Genomic DNA, 17,448 nt, shown 5'->3' with positions numbered 1-17,448 from the left:
GGGGGATTTTAATTTTGAACAAGGTTTCTGGCGGAATGTTTTGTTTCTTTAAGTTGCTGCCCCGTCCTAAACAGTCACTTATCATGTACTTGTTGAAACATTGGCTTGTCCAAAAGTGTCCCCAATGCTTCGTTGTGTTGACACCTGCAGGCCTCTATGTAAAAACAAAACAAAACAAACCCTCAATTGGCTGGCAGGGAAATCTTCCCACTCATCCTCTTGGAGAGTCAGTGTGAAGAGGAGATTTACAGTTTAGGTTCTAAATCAGCCATGGCTGTTACAGCTTTGGTGGGGATTTAGTGTGGCTAAGGCTGAAACTGGGTGTCATCCCAGAGGTTAATCCCTAGGCCTAGTCTCCGGAATGCATCTCACACTCTCTCTGATACTGACACAGTGGAACAGCTGAAGCCAAGAGGCCTTTAACTAGTGCTATGTGTAGAATGTGGAAGCAAATATAATGACAGCGATGTAAATGTTGTAAGTTGAAAGGCTCTTGCTTGTAGACACGACTGCATGCCATTGGAAGAGACGCAGTGCATAAGCAGGAAAAAGGTGGTTGATCCCTGGTGATGATTGAATTGAAATGGTAGAAGACGATTAGGAGCAATTAGAAATGAATGCTGCCCTTGTTACTTGAAAGAGGTCATAGGCCTTCCTCAAAATATGAAATTCAAACACATGTAATTTCCTGGGGAAATTGTGTATTGTATGCAAAAAGCAGAGTAGGGGGATGGCATAAGGTCAAATTTCAGATTCCAAAATGTGAACTAGGCACACAATTGTTCAGTGTGAAAGAAATTTTGAAAAGTGTTTGACCCAAATCACTCCGACTGGAATTTTCACCCAACTGCTAAAGTCAGTGATAAAAAAAAATGATATGCCTCAGAATTGCATTATAACATATGCTTAAATAATGGCTGAATCTGGTTATGTTGCCAGTTGAGCCGGCAGTTGCCAGTTGCGCTGGCAAGACCTAACTCCTGATTTATATTCAGTTCAGGACATAAATGTGGCATAATCTCCCAAGTACTGCAATTTGCGTTCCAGATAAGGTTAAATTTAGAACTACACTTTTTTGTGAATTGTGTGCTAGATTAGAACATGGGTCATTGAGAAACAGAATCCCCCCAAATACATATTTACTTCTTTTCCTCTTTCTGCAACTATTTCCCCTCATTATTTCCTGTTCCCTTGTTTTAGGGAGCAGATCAGTATGAAGGATGGGGAGTACATAAAGCAAGTGATTTCAAATTGAAATCATTATGTGGTGACAAGGGAGGGGTCCACAACTCAAACCTTCAAAATGTCACTTTCTTTGCCCACTTGACTTCCCCCTGCAAAAGTTTGCTAAATTCCATAGCTGAACTGTAACACTTTAGATGGCAGGTGTGGGATTGCATCTTTGAATGTTTCTACATTAAAAAAACCAAGCCTTTCCTGCATACATTCAGGATGGAGGGCCGCTACTTATCTGGCATGCTAATTTTCCATGTACAGGGAATGGGGTTTCAAGAGTCTGATCTCCCACCTGCAGTCTGAAGAGGTACAGTAAAGGAGAGGGGGGAGAATGTCCCATCGTGCAAGGAGAAATGGTTGAGGTGCCAGAATATTTGCCTTTGCGCTGCGTTAAATTCCACCTAATGTTTCCTTTGAGCAATGTCATAAGATCTGCAGATGCAGCAGAATGAGTACTGATGTGACATATCTGCAGGCAGCAGATACAATGCTGGCCATATAAAACCAACCAACCAACTAACCGATTCTAACTAGAGCAGTGTTTCCCAAACTTTTTTGGGCAATGGCACACCTGTTTACTGAAAAAAATCTCGCGGCACACCACCATTAAAGCCCCGCCCCGTGACGTCAGCACGCAGCGTCACGCCGGGAGGGACGCACGAAAGTGAAAGGTTTTTCCCTCCCCCTTGCCGGGGAACCTCCAAGCTTTGGGGGTGGGAGGAGGCAGCAGAGCGAGGGACTGAGGGACGGCGGCAACTGAGGCGGCGGCGGCTGTTGTGGTGGTGGCGGCGATAGCGAGCGGAGGAGGGGGCGGCGGCGGGGCTTGAGGAGCCGTCGCCGGGAGTTGCTGCTGCTGTTGTTGCTGCTGCTGCCCGGACATGCCGGCCTCCTCCTCCTCCGCTGTCTCGCGCTCCTCCCTTTTGCACGCGCTGTCCCGCCGCTCGGCACCACCACCGCGGAGCCGTCCCCGGCTCGACGCGGATCCTCGCCGCCGCCGCCTCTCACCCGCCTCCCTCCCACGGCACACCAGCCAATGTCTCACGGCACAGTAGTGTGCCGCGGAACACCGGTTGGGAAACACTGAACTAGAGAACTAGCACTTCAGGTGGAAATCCTTCCCCTTTGCCTCCAATGCAAGCTTTGTTTTTTCCAGGGACTTTAAATAAACAACAAAAACATAGAAGTTGAGCAGTCCATTCTAGTACCTGACCCCCCCCCCCCATACTCACCTAATTCTGCTGCGAGTTTAAAGCCAGTGTTAATTGATCCCAATGTTCCTAGGATAAAATCCTATACACAGTTACTTGGGATTAAGTCCCATTAAGTAGACATGTGCATAGTTTTCCTGTTAGGAACTCATGCCACTTGAACAATAGTCTCTCCCCCCCCCCCCATAACAGGCGCTTGGACAATAGTGTCATATTACAATTAACGGTAATTCTGTTAAATGCCATCACTTAATAGCATTTCTTCTAGCAAAAGTATAATACTGGCATGGCTGCTAACTCTGTGGCAGCTTGTGAACTGTGACAGACCCCAGTTCCGTTTTTTAACGCTTATTTCGATGAATAGTGTCTAGCATCCTAAGTGGAATTAAAAAAGAAGAAGACTTCACACATTTCTGTACTCTACTACTTGAGGGGTCAAGGAAGAAAAAAAAAATAGTGTAAGGGAAAGTAATTAAACAGAGGCAGATTGATTGAATATTAGTGCTTTTACTGAATAAATGAGGATAAATTCCGTTAATTATGTGTCTTTCCCCCATACTAATGTGATAATAAAGTACTCTAATTCTGGAGAGGCCTGTCACCATCTCTGCTAAAGCAATACTTCCTTGGCTGCTACATAGCAGACAGTGACTATGAACCATGAAGAAAGAGGAAAGCACAGCTTGAATGCTTGCACTGCTCATGTGTATGGGGATAACATAGTCAACTTGCCTCCCTGTGTCACTGTAGAACTAAACAATGAATCTACATTGTACTTAGTTCTGGGTCTCAGTCCTCTGGATTAGGACTTGTTTAAAGTGAATAGTGTTGGTAGATACACCCCTTGGTTATGCAAAATTCCTTTCTCCTATGTAGTAGTTGTTATTATTATTATTATTGATTGTGTCCCATCTGCTCAACATGTATGTGTTTTTGGTGCTCATTCCTGCCAAAAAAACTAGCCAGTAAAAGACTGCCTGGGAACAAGCTACCATTTGTAGAAGTACGGTGTATGAATCAATATTTTGCATAATATTTTGGGTGATGGTCAATCGAATCATAGAGTACTCTGTCCTTTAAACATAATTGACTTAACTTCATGGATTTCAGTGAGCTTACTCTTGAGTATGACTAGCATTGGATACCACCCATTGTTTATTTATTGATCCATCCTGCCCTGTTGCTAAACCCTGGGAGTGTGTAGCAGCATTAAAAAAACACACAATTTTGGCTCTGATTCAGAGAATTGTCCAGTCCTTCCCACTACAGCCCTCAGCTTCTCCCCAAAGTCGGTTCCAAAGGTCTCTCCCTCCACTACTCTACCCCTTAAAATAATTTCTAGTCACACACAGGGCTACTGGAATTGCTCTGCAAGAGGAAGAAAAATTACCTTCTTTTCTACTGTCCCAGCCCACTGCCTGCCACATGAAATAAAAAGTTAGCCCTTCAGAGAGAGAGAGAGAATCATTGTAAAATGAGACCCTGGGAAGCAAGATCAAATTAGGGGAAAGCAGGGCATAAATCTTACCTTACTTATTTTGTTGTGTCTTCTGTGGTAATGCTCTATCTTTGTGCGCAACATTAACATGTTGTGTGAGATCTCTTTAGATTCCTCTGAAAAACCTAAGCATTTTTGTGGGAATGTTGTCTGCTTGGAAGGGAATGACGATGTAATTCTCTGAAATGGTCTGGATTTCTGTGGAGTGTTGTAAATTCTGAAAATAGGGAACTGAAGAAGGTAGAAGAGTGGCTGGAAGTTTAAAAAATTGATGTGCTGTGCTCCAGTGCACAGAGCACGATGAGGCCTATAGAAAAGCAACTTGAAAACTTTGGTGAAACAAGCTGTGAGTAGTTGAAGGCTGCCTCTGGGCAAGAGTAGCTTCTGCTTCAGTGATTAGGTGGGTTCTTTCCAACCGTTTCCAGCACTGAAACAAATATCGTTTATATTCACTGTAACAAGTCATAGTCTTTGTTAGAAAGTTCATAAAAATAACCTAGTCTGTTCTGTTTCTCGTTCTCCTATTATCCAAGGCCAGGTGTTAGCACTGAGATCGTGTCTTGTTTAAACCACAGTTTCCAATTATATCAGAACTGGGAAACCGTGATTTAATGCCTCCTTAGCAACCTGCTTTCACTTCCTGATTAGGAAACTGAAATTCCAGTACAGTTTTCTTGTCCAGAGGTAATGTGAAACTGGCTTAAACAAGCTGGGTCCACTGAGGACCAGAGGGAAAGTTCTATTCTTGGGTGAATAACCACAGTTGAGATTTTTATGTCTGAACCAGGCCCAAATCTCACTGACCTCACTAAACATGCATAGGATTGGGCTGTAAGACAGAGATAGCTCTAATTGCTTCTGCTAAAGTCAACAAGCAATTTGTAGGCATTGTGATGCGTAACTTATGCTCTGAAGAATTATTTTCCTGTTGTGAGTGTGTCGCAAAGGATAGCTAATGCTGATTATTGATTTAAGAGACATGCACAAGCCAGCTGTGAACCTGTGGGTAAAAAAGTGGCTTTTCCTGTTTCTGTATTTGATTTTCATGTTCAATTTCATGCTGATAAATATATGTAAGCCTTCTGTAGATCTTTGATAACCAGTGGCCATCACATAACCCCACACTTGTATGCAAAATGTTCCAATATAAAATAGTTGTAATACTGGGAGGGCTTACGAGGAAATGAAAGGTAGTTTTAATTTCAAGTTGCTGTGTTTTCAACTATATTTCTTGAGTACTTGGTAGAATTTATTTTCAGAATGGGCATTGATCTAAATTACTTTAACCAATGATCAATGAACATAAAACACATGCATAGTCTACATGAAAAAGATGCATTGGATGCCTTCAGCTTGAATAATTCAGCACTACATCTGATGGCCAGGATACACTGCATCAGTGGAAAACACCATAATGTCCTCACCATTCTTTTTTTTCTTGGTTTAAAATCCAATATTCAATTCATACTCAGGAGTCCTGTAAATGGAGAACAGTATTAGAAAGTAAAAATCAAAATCACATAGCAAACCATATAATAATAAGGAAAATAGCTGAAGCATTGTCTTAGCACCAGGGGAGCAATCATTATTGAATGAAACAGCTAGGCCTAGTTCGGATGAAACAAGAAAGAGGGCTGGGTGATGAGAATTTGCTCAGATTTTGGATTATGCTTCCAGCAGTTTCATGCAATGGAGACAGGGTAGATTCCCACAGAATCCCCAAGAGATCTTCCAGAGGCAAGGAGAGCAATCTCACAGAACCACCTTCTTAGATCTCATGGTGGAAAAGTGCTGCACAGCAGTGCCCCCTGCTCCCAACCCAGGGAGCTTTCAGACAGCAGCTGAATTTGGAAATGTGTCACTGTGATGTCACAAATGGATCATTGTCAGTAGGGCATTTTTAACTATCTCCCCCCCACCACCCCAATAAGAGTAAAACTGGATTAAATGGGGAGGGGGAAATACAGGCTGGCATTCTAATGCCAAAAACATTGCATGGAAATCAAGCATTGCTAGGAGATGTTTCTTTTTTGTTTTCCAATGTACAGTGGTGCCCCGCAAGACGAAATTAATTCGTTCCGCAATTTTTGTTGTCTAGCGAATTTTTCGTCTTGCGAATCACGAAATCCCATAGGAATGCATTGAAAATCAATTAATGCGTTCCTATGGTCAAAAAAAGTCCAAACAAAGCCAAATTTGGTACAACAACAGTTTATTAACTGCTCTTTAAAGTCACACATACTGTAAAGAGCAGTTCAAAAATTTAAGGGAAAATAAATTAACTTTATAAACAAAACATGTCTTTGTTTTTAGTCAAAGAAAAAAAAGTCGCGAGACGTTTTCGTCTTGCGAAGCAAGCCCATAGGGGAAATTCGTCTTGCGAGGCAAATCGCGAACGGAAAAACCTTTCGTCTAGCGAGTTTTTTGTCTTGCGAGGCATTTGTCTTGCGGGGCACCACTGTATTTCTTATCAATAAAAACTTTGGTGTGCCACGAGCAAATTTCATGCCTATGGGACTACTTCATGGGATGTCTATCTCCAGCAGCATGCCCCCCAATATGCTGCAGGGGGAAAGAGGGATGCACATCTTTTGGGACATCCCAGGGTCCAACTGGAAGCCAGGAGGGCTTCTGTAATTCCAGGACATCCCGATTAACGTGGGACTGTTGAGAGGTATGCAGCTACCCATTACAGCTTCTGGGTTAGGTCAGGAAAAAGTCCAAGCCATTCATTGGCTCAATGGCAGAGAGTTTTCTCTTTGAGTCACTGACACTGCTGACGGCAGGGGGTGGGGAGAGATGGTGCAGTTTCTAACCCGGTGCTTCTGTCACTTCTGTCTCTATTGGTGTTTCAGGCTTTGTAGCCCAGGCCAGACTGTGTTCATATTCTCTTTTTATGGAAGTTATCATTAAGAGCTCTAACTAACAGATCATTTATTTACCCAGAATCAAGTTATTGTCCCTAGTTCTTTTTGTTACGATACCTTACGTATGCTGTTGATCTAGTGACAATACTACTGTGTTGTTACACGGATGGCATTCATATGCTGTTGTGAATTCCTGCTCCCCCCCCCCCCGTAACTTAGAAAAGAGTGAATGTGCCATAGGACACCCTTGCAAGTAGTAATTGTGGGAATGGTTGCTTACTGCATGCTGCTTTTGTCTGAGATTTCCTCCCTACTTTCTGCTCCCCATTGGCCACTGTGCTCTTTGAAGCATCCATCTTGGCTGTTTGAACCCATAACTGGAATGTAAGATGCAGCTTTCTGCCTGAAAACACAGCACACCCCTGTTGTTATACACAAAGCTGTTTTCTTCTTCTTCTGGCCTTAAAGAGTCAGAAGTCCTTTAGGGTGAGAAAGATGCAAAGCAGCCAGTGTTGCAGGCACATACCCTCTGCGAGAGAATTCCTCGGAATCCAGACTCGCTTTCTTCACTAACATGTTCATAAAACTTGAAATAGGTAGCTTGCAGCTTCCCTTTTATTCTAGACAGGTTTAAGTATGCAGTTGACACTTGTACTGTGGAATCACCACATGTTTCACTGACTCTGGCAGCCTTACTGCTGTCATATATTTGCATGGATGAACCGTTCTCAAACAGTTTCTCCAATGTATTAGAACAAACATGCTTTTCTTCAGTACCAGGAATGTAGGTTTTGCCTTCCTGGCTATCCCCCTTTCCTCCCAAAGATTGTGGCAGTGGCAAATGAAATCCTGCTTCATTTTTGAGTCCCTTTGAGTTCTGCATCAGAGCAGTGACAAGACCAGGGCATTATCAGTGGCCCAAGTTGGAGGAAGCAAGAGCCATTCCTTGGCTCCAGCACATTCTGAATTCCCAGCATTCCACATACCTGGCTGGGCTGTGCCACATTTCAAGGAGAAGCTGATTGTGATGAAATGGTTTACTCTGATGGGATCCTTCCCAGGACTGAGTATAGCAAAACTGATTATCTGTGATACGATCAGTGCTGGCTCAGGACATTTTGCTGTCTGAAGCATAACACCAAATGGTGTATCCCCTAGGGTGGCCACTTCTGCATCACTAAAAAAGAGGAAAATGTATCACCGGGGGTGGGGGAAGGACACAGATTTACATAATATTTGTATATGCTAATTCATATAAATAGATGGAAATTTGAACGTGTGTGTGTGTGGTGTATATATCTTTAAAATGTGATAGATCTCATCACATTGGGCAAGACTATAACTAGGTGATCTGCAAGTCTGCTCAGTCTTCTGTCCAGGTATTAATTATAACAGGCAATTTCAAAGACCCACCTCTTCCTTATAGTTATTTAATTCTGAACTGGACTTGGACCAGACAGTTTTCAAAATAGGGAATGGTTCTCAGCAGAGTAGGACACAGCACTACCATATCGCACCCCAGACTGGGAGGGCCAAAGCTTATGGGAGGACCAGTTTCTGCCTTCACCTATTCCCTGCTTCCTTCTCTTTGATGGGGCCAGTTCCTGGATAGAGTACTGAGACCTTTTCAAGGTCCACTGGTTTGGTTTCTTCTCACTAGTGCAAAATTTCTAGTTTCCAGTCTGCAATACCACCTTCATATTGGAAGGCCTTCACCCTAATAATAACAACTCTGTTTAGTGACGGAAATACACTTTCTACTTGTTTAGGGGACATTATATTCAGTCTAGCACTGAAAACAACTGCTGGTTTTCTACCATAGTTCACAAGTGGACAAAGTCCTGCTCCTCCCAGTTCATCCTGTTTTCTGAGTCCTGATCCCAGGAGGCAATTCTGAATCGCTACCCATTGTTTATTTACATGTTACTTTTCTGCCTAGGGAATTTTGTATTTCAATATTACCATTGTCTGTGGCTGTTTACCCCCTGGATGTGTGTGGTTTACATGTTAGTATTTTGTATGATTAAAGAAATGGAAGGAACACTATACCCTGAGCACCCTACTCATAAACAGAGGCATCTTTAAAGACAAAAGTGCTGGCGATGTGGTGCCTTTGTTTAGAAGTAGGTTGCAGAATGTTTGGGCTTCCTTCCTTCTGCACATGATACAGAAATACTTTGCTAGCCTTTTGAAAAAATGTCACTGAGAGAAACTAATCTTACTACGGAATCCGTTCCGGAAGTCCGTTTGACTTCCAAAACATTCAAAAACCAAATTGTGGCTTCTGATTGGCTGCAGATAGCTCCTGCAGCCAGTCAGAAGCCGCAGAAGCCCCTTCAGATGTTCGGGTTCCAAAAAAATGTTTGCAAACCAGAACAATCACTTCCGGGTTTGCGGCATTCAGGAGCCAAAACGTCCGAGTTTCAGGGCGTTCGGGATCCAAGGTACGACTGTATTACAACTGTAACTCCCATTTACAATGAATTTAAACATATATACTCAGAAGTCCTACTACAATCAATGGGTCTCATTCCCAGGTAAATGGATATTATGCAAGTAGCCTTTACATTTTTTAAGGTGTTTTTTTTTTTAAGGAAACTGCCTTTAACTTTGATATTTTTGGTAGAATAAGATGAAATTTGTAGACATGGTAGACCTTTCTCAGGTGATGAATGCTGCCAAATTTTAGCAGATAAGTACTGCTACAATCTAGATAGATATATGCAAGTTTTTGTGTGCAATGGGACTTTCTTTAAGGAGAGATCCATTTACCTGTCTATGGTTTGGGTGTGTGTAGAATTTATATGAAAATGGCATATATGATCGAGGTGTCTCTGGTTAAATAATCTTGGGGGGAAATCAGAAGGAAAATGACAGAAGTCTTTGAACAACAGCTTTCTTTGGGTGGGCGGGTGGAGTTCATTTATCCTCCACCGTGACTTTGGAGGGAATTTGTATAACAACACACGTCACAGAGTGTACCCTAGATAAGAAAGCTGCAACATTTAAGCATTGGTACAGTAGCTAAGGAGTTATGATGAATGAAAGAGTTTGAGAGGTTTTGTTTGTTTGCTTCCTGCTCAGTTGACATTAAGGCTCCTTCAGCATCCATCACAAAGCACCTTTATTGGAAATAAAAAAGGAAAGCCTTGGTGAAGTTATCCTTGATTGGAAATAGAGAGCCTGGGAATAACAGTTTTAAAGAGACAAACAGTCTGAATCTGATGTGGCTCCAGGGTTTCAGGAGCAGCCTGATTCACTTTTCCTCAGGAAAACACCGTTTTACCTTGGAAGAGTCCCAGATCTCTGTGAAGCTGCCTGATTCATTTCAGGTTTCGGAATCTGTCCAGACCCAATACACACGCCTGCTAATTACTTTATTCTGTTATACATCAATGTAATTTTCACTTTAGAATAGTGTGTTAGTTTACAATTCTAAGATTCACATTCTGCATCCACCTGTAGTTGAAAATTTCATTGAAGATATGATTTGTCCATTCAATAACAAACAAAAATAAATGTGTTACAAGAGAGATAAAACTCTGTTTCTGTTGTTTGGATTTTTTTTAAAAAAAGGAATAAATCAGAGATGTTCAGGTCCATTTGCAAGCCTTTTCCAGAATTGCTCTAAAATTAAACAGGCACCTAACCCATATGCAAAAACTCATTTCTTTGCCCCCTAAATATAATTTTAATCAAGTTTATGTTAAAAAAATTATCCTTTTCCCAAACTGCTTGTAAAAATAAAAGTGCAAGAAAATTCACATTTAAATAGGTAAAGTATTTTCCTCCCCTAATATGCATATAAAAGCATATTCTGCTATGTTGTCTTTGAGCCAAAAAATACATTAGAGTACATGGGAAGTGTGAAAGCCAATAGATAAACCAAGTTCTGAGCCACACTTTAGGCCCCATCTGCATTATACATTGAAAAGTGTATCATACCACTTTAAGCACTCATGGCTTCCCACAAAGAATCCCGAGAAATGTAGTTAAGTGTGCTGTGAGTTGTTAGGTGTCTCCCATTCCCTCTCACAGAGCTACAGTGTGGTTTAACTGTCAACCCCTCTTCCTACGGAACTCAGGGAATTGTAGATCTGCGATGGGGAAAAGGGGTTCCTGGAGGAGTGGGAATTTTCAGAGAACAAATTCATCAGGCATCCCTGCCACAATTGCTATTAACGATTATCCCCAGCCTCTACCACACAAGTAAAAAAATTATCTATTTGTAATTAGCAAAGGGTGGGGCCTTTTTCAGCCAGAACTCAGTTCTGGCACCTCTCAGGTGGGCGCCATTGCCCTTCTAAGAGAGCGAGGGAGGTGTTCATGGTGTGTTCCAGCACCTCTTTTTCTAGAGAAATAGCACTGGCCAAGGGAAAGACAGATAAGCAGACACATCTGTTCTATGAACTATACCAATTCCTGTTCTCCAGTCCACACTCTTATCTCTAAATCTAGTCTGTTTCCACACATACAGCCTACGCTGGAGATGTTGCTTTTCACTTGTTCTATTTAATACCACTTTTCTAGTCAAACTACTTGCAGTAGGTTTTTTTTGTAAAGCAGAAGAAGCCTGGAATTTTGCAAAATGAAATGAAATGGTATCCATTTTTTAAATTTATTTTTTTGCAAATAGCCTCCTTGGCCAATTAGCCAACACGTTTGCCCCTAACATTCATGCATGCCTTGTACTAGCTAACATGATCAATCTTTTCCTCCATTTGCGGAGCTTGTTGAAAGCACACACTTGACTGTGAGTAAAGATATTTTTAACTATTACATCCACCTCCCCTTCTTGGTAATCTATTCCTTTAGGGAAGGACAGGCCAAACTGGTCAGCTGCTTGGCTCCTACATTCTGGAAAACTCCGAAGAATTCTCCAGCAAGCCTCTGGGGCAAAGCAAACTTTTCCCCAAAGAATAAGGGCTTCTGAGAGACTTTGCCACATAAGGGCCTGTTGGAAGCTCTGAGCAGGCATCAGTTGACAGGGAAATCTTTGCCTCCCAACAGATGGCCAGGCTTTTCATTTCAGCAGGCAGGAGACCGAGCTCAGGATTCTGCCAGCATTCCACGCGGCAGGGCCAGCTTAGGGCAAGAGGGATTTAATGTCCATGCCCTTCATAGCTGGCGAGCTAAACGATGAGCTGCTGACAGGAGAGCCATCGAGTGCTCATCCACAAAATGTAAGATCCCGAACTTCTCTCTCTCCCCCCCAGCCCCGGCTGCATTTCATTTTTCTTTGGTAGAATTAAAGTCCTCTTTGCTGGCCTCTCAGAATCCATTTTGGCACAAATACAAACCACCTCTTGGTGGCAAGCAGTTGTCTGGATTTGAGATGCCATTATTTGTGCTGACAGTTCTTTCTGCACATTCAAAGTCACAGCTGGCCATTAGAGGCTTAGAAAGCCCTTCTCTCCCCCCCCCCACCTCCCCCGGTCTGCAAACACCAGCTAGTGCCAGTTTACTGATATTGGATATCAGGCTGCACTTGACGGGACAATGCAGTAACTTATCTTTAATTTAGTGTAAACAAACAGAGCCCTTCCAGCCCTCCTTTCATCTATGCTGAGGCTTCTTTGCATGTGTTTATAACACACAATCTGGAGTAGACACATTTACATGTATGGTGTATATATATATATATCTTTCTCTCATTTTCAAAATATATTGGCTATATTCTCATCATTAAACTAATTAACCCATACGTGAAGATTTAACAACTACCCCAAATATTTCATGGTCTTCCCTAGTTATGCTGGAATTTCATGTATTTATGGTTGTGTTTTGGTCGAGACCTCCTTCTGGTTTATTTTTTTAAGTTGAGGTGTCCCCCCCCCCCCCCACAGACACTATTAAGAAAGTAGCCCATAATCTGTGGCCAGCTGTTCCTCAATCTCTAACAGTGAAAAACAGGGAAATATTTTTTCGTCCGGTTTCTGTCTTTTTGCTTTATAAAACACAGCATTGTTTCTGGGCAAACTGTGCCAGGGACATGAGACAGCTCCACTGATTTGCGCATAGTGGGGAACTCAAAGTATCCTGCATTTAAGCATTCTATGTACTGCTATTTCTGTAAGCAAAGCTAAATTTCTTCTTCACTTTTCCATTCTGGGTGTAGGTAATTTGCCTAACTGTGTATTAATCAACACCCAAGCTGTAATCAGAAATTGGATTCAGCTGACAGCAATTTACAGAGTGATTGGAGGTGTGCATTATTAGCACCAGAGTCTTCAGGGTATATCTCATTTGTTTACGGGAAGGAGTTAGGACACTGAAGTTGCTGGGCAAATCTGTGGCATCCTGTGGGTTTGGGAAGAAACCTTGCAACAGGTTTGTCCTAATACCAGGAAGCAGCAGGAGTGTCAGGAGAGCTTCGGAAGCTGAACTTATTTGTGAACAACTCAGCATAGCAGCTAAGAGCTGCTACATAGGTAAGGCAGGCTACAGCTAGTTTCCACTGAGCTATGGAGGGAGCCATACCCAAAGTAGTGAGTTTCTATTACAGAACAAGCATGTCTCCATACAAAATCAAGTGCCTCTCTCATTTCCCCAGCCCTTGAGCTGATCCTCTATAGGCCATATACGTTTGGCTTAGTTGTTCCTAGGGCACTGCTTCATCCCTACAGATGGCACTAAGTAGATGAGGGGCCTCCCACTTGAGGCAGGTAGTGTAGGAAAGTATGTGGGGCCCCCCCCTCCACTTTGCTTTGAGTGGCAGCTAGCTTCTCCCTCTGTGTTATTCTATAGGCCTCAGCCAAAAGGATGTTTCATGGGAGTAATAGGAAAGGGATATTTGTGTCCATGCTGGTATTTATAATTACCCATGAATGTTTGTGGCTGGAGCTCACCGAATCACCTTTTTAATATGTGTTTGTAGCATCCCTTTCCCTCCCCAGACAAAAATATAAACTGAATTATGCAACATGTTGTATTCTTTTGTTAGAATTAATTACAGATTAAAGTTTAGCTTTTAAAGCAGCATGATGTTGAAAAGAGTGCTCTGTGAGCAAAGCATTATATTGCTGTATAAAGTAACCATCAAAGTTTGTTGATGGCCTCTGATTTGAAATATGTATGTGGTTTGTACTGTATATAGATATTGTTGTAAACCACTTCGGTACTTTTTATATAGCGATATATATATACAGTATACAGTAGCACCTCAGCTTACGTTACCCTCGGGTAACATAAACATTGGGTTGCGAAAGCCGCAAACCCGGAAGTGTTTTGCCGCTTGTGCATGCGCAGAAGCGGTCCCTCCAGTTGTGGAAACCTCGGGATCCGGCCGGAGCTCCGGAACGGATCCCATCCGCAACCGGAGGTACCACTGTGTGTGTGTGTGTGTGTGTGTGTGTGTGTGTGTAAAACAACAACAACAACAACAACAACAACAACAATAAATACAAACAAGCAACACTTAGTAGATCTTTTGAAATATTTTTGATATGCTTTATAATTTTCTGCTAGTTTGGGAAAAACTTCAGTAATGACCCTTAGAATGTAACCTGTACTGAGATACTGAAATAATTTTTAAATGGTGAATCAATTGATTTATCAGTTAAATGCAAGGCTGCTGATTGACTACAACCTTTAATAAGTTGACCGCTCTAATTGCTGGCAAATTTAGTGAAAGAGGACTTCATCCTAGCTAGCACATTTTTTCTTTTGTTTGACAAGCGTCCATAGTAAGAACGCCTATTTAAGGCATCAAAGACCACCCAACTGCATCTATATAATGGTATCTCCCCCATTTATTTAAGTATGTTTTCCTGTTGTGTATTAATTTCCATTCATTACTGTAGTATGGAGGTAGGGTGAGTGAACAATCTTGTTTCTGCTGTGGGCTCATTCCATCACAGGTCATGGCAGGGTGAGAGTGGGTGGAGCTAGTGATGACTATAGGCAGAGCCAAAGACAGAAGTATACTGGAATAACTAAAATAAATATAGGTCACCGGCTTCAATTTTCACAATGGCTACCACATATTAGAATACCCAATTTTTGCATGTGTCCCCAGAAGTGGAGCCTACTGGGTTTGATGAGGTTACTCTCAAATATACAGAGGCTTTAAAAAAGAAGAAGAAATACAACAGATCAACACAGCTATTGTTCTAGTGACAGTACTTTCTGACTTTTGTGTGTGTGTCCCCCCCCCCCCCACTTGTGCGGGTGTGTTGCAGCTGCCTACCAGTCTGTTTTCAGATAGTTTCAGTGCAGGGGTGAGAACATCTCCCCTAAGACATACGACAAGAAAAAACAAGTAAACCAAGAACAACAGCAACTTCTTCATATCACAGAGGGGAGGAAAACAGTTTATAAAGCCAGGATAACTAGTAAGGAGACAAAATGGGAGGCAGAAATTCTGATAGGAGTTGGGGGTTTAGGATTTAGTGCTTAGGAGTTGTTAAAGCCTGGAAGTTGACATCTTTCATTGTTATTGCCAGTGACTGCCATCTCATCTCCATATTCCTCATACTTTTAAAATGCTCTGAAAGGATATTACGACTGAATAATACTAACAACACTAGTATCATTACTAGGGCCATTTTTCTATTAAGTAAAATGCATAATGATGGTAGAAGCAGCAGTTTTGCAACCCAAAATGCAGGGCCACAGGTGAGAGAAGCAATGAAGCTGCAAGCTTACCTTGAGAGAACATTTAGTGTTTAACGCCTTAGCTGAAATCACACGCACTCCCTGTACAGTATTACATGCACGAATGTTTTTCATCATAAACACATTTTGGAATTCTGTAAATTATAGTATGTGGGAGCCAGAATTGTGACAGTGAAAAATATGCCAATTTGTCGTCCCCAAATGCATAACTGTTTCAAGTAGTAGGGAAATATGATCATTTCCGGAATTCTGTAGTTGTGACTGCCAGCCGTCAACTCCATGGAAATGGCGGCTTCATTTTCTCCTCTGTACCCTTGTTGTGTGATGAAAGTTTCAAGCGGCATGTTTTAGAAGACGGATAATGACTTTGCTTTTTTGGAGGAATAATTTTGTGTTAAGTTTATGCCTATTTTTTTGGCTCATTGGTTTGGTGTGTTAGAACTGTGAGAAGACCATCTTTATCCATGTGGTACATGTGGACAGACAATTTTATATAAATTGTTTGCTGGGTGAGCAAGGGGTGTATTGGGGCAACTTGTCAACAACTGGTATACTCAACACGATATCCCTTTTCCAACAGGTTCTTCTTGAAATTTTTTCTTAAATGTAACCAGAACTGCCTAAAAAATGCAGGAAACCCTCGAGACATGCGAAGATTTCAGGTCAGTGTCACTCCCCCCCTTAAGATAAATAATGTTTAAATGATGTGGGCTGGGAAGATTGTCAACCTATGTAAAATGATTACATAGTTCTTTTGGAAAGTTACGTTTTGCATTTTATCGTTGTTCTTGGCATTGTATTTTGATGTATTTTCTGTGAGTCACTTTGGTTCACCCTTTGAATGGGGAAAGGTGTGATATAAATTATAAAAAATAAATAAGAGTTGGGATATGGGGGGAAATGGCGAGGATTTGCATTTTGTTAAGTCACCAGGCTTTGCTCTGTGATCAGAAGTGTCAGAATGCCAGCTCGAAAACAACGAATCTGAACTAGGGTTGGCCCTTCCCCTTTCAGCACCTGAGGCCAAATGGCAAGATGCCACTTCCTGCTCCCACCCCACACCAGTTCTGGATTTATCTATAAGCTAAACAAGCTATAGCTTGGGCCCCCAAAAAATTTTAAAGGAAAAAAAATCCAGGATGTACATTTCCAAAGTATAAGATAAAAAACAAATAAAATATAACCTTCATACAGCAGCAGTGTTTTGTTTTGTTTTGTGTTGTGTAGGCTCCTATAATGTAAGTAATGGGCCATGCCTGCTAGCCTGCTCCCTAAAATATCACTGGTTTGCTCATTTCTATATATAGGGTGCCTACATTCTGCATTGCAAATGGTTTTGGATACCTATTACATCCATAAATTACCATGTAGCATATATTCAACACAAGAAGCAGTGACAATTTGTTGTTGACAAAGGACAGCTGGACATATAAAGGGCCCCATTATCTTCAATAGCTTAGGGCCTCATAAAACCTAAATCCAGCCCAGTCCCCCCCCCCCAGGTTGCGAGGCAGCGGCTTCTCTGATGGCTACAGGGGTGGAGGCGCCTGTGCCGTCACCAGAGAAGTGGTGGCAGTGGTCCAAAGCCGCCAGAGAAGTGAGCAGCACTGAGATCACATCTCTCTGGAAACTGGCTCCCCTCCGCTGGCTGTGGTGCCACACCTTGTGGGCCTCTGCTGCTCGAGGTGCTTGCCTCGCAAGTGGGTTGGCCCTGATCTGAACACTCCACTATTATTGCTCTTTGGCTTTTAAATATTTTTAACCCCTCCTCACAAGACATGGGAGCAAGGGTTTGACGCCCCAGGTATTAACAATGACTGCATTCGCATGGCAGTTCTATCCCCAACAGTTAATTTCCATCTTTTTAAAAATTTCATACAATGTTAAAGCCACTTTCGGAACTATAGTGGAATATAGCTCGTTTAGCACTCATTTTCATATTATTTGCAAACAGGCGTTTTTCTGGAAACAAGTAAAACAGGAATGAGCCCTAAACCTGCTCCATATTCCACTATTGTTCCAT

General features: G+C 42.1%; 1 protein-coding gene across 8 annotated transcripts in view; it reads left to right on the top strand.

Moving 5' to 3' along the window:
- Nucleotides 1-17,448, top strand: part of EBF1 (EBF transcription factor 1) — a 374,138-nt gene that overhangs the window by 225,506 nt on the left and 131,184 nt on the right. For all 8 annotated transcript variants that reach the window (XM_083488402.1, XM_083488398.1, XM_083488401.1 and 5 more), the window contains exon 7: nt 16,006-16,087. In XM_083488402.1, the coding sequence (XP_083344528.1) occupies nt 16,006-16,087 (82 nt within the window). The remainder of the gene's footprint in view (nt 1-16,005; nt 16,088-17,448) is intronic.

Source organism: Podarcis liolepis (assembly GCF_965112155.1).
Source record: "Podarcis liolepis genome assembly, chromosome: 2".
Classification (NCBI taxonomy): Eukaryota; Metazoa; Chordata; class Lepidosauria; order Squamata; family Lacertidae; genus Podarcis; species Podarcis liolepis.
The sequence above is the reverse complement of the archived record's forward strand: the minus strand, read 5'-3'. Positions and strand labels throughout refer to the sequence as shown.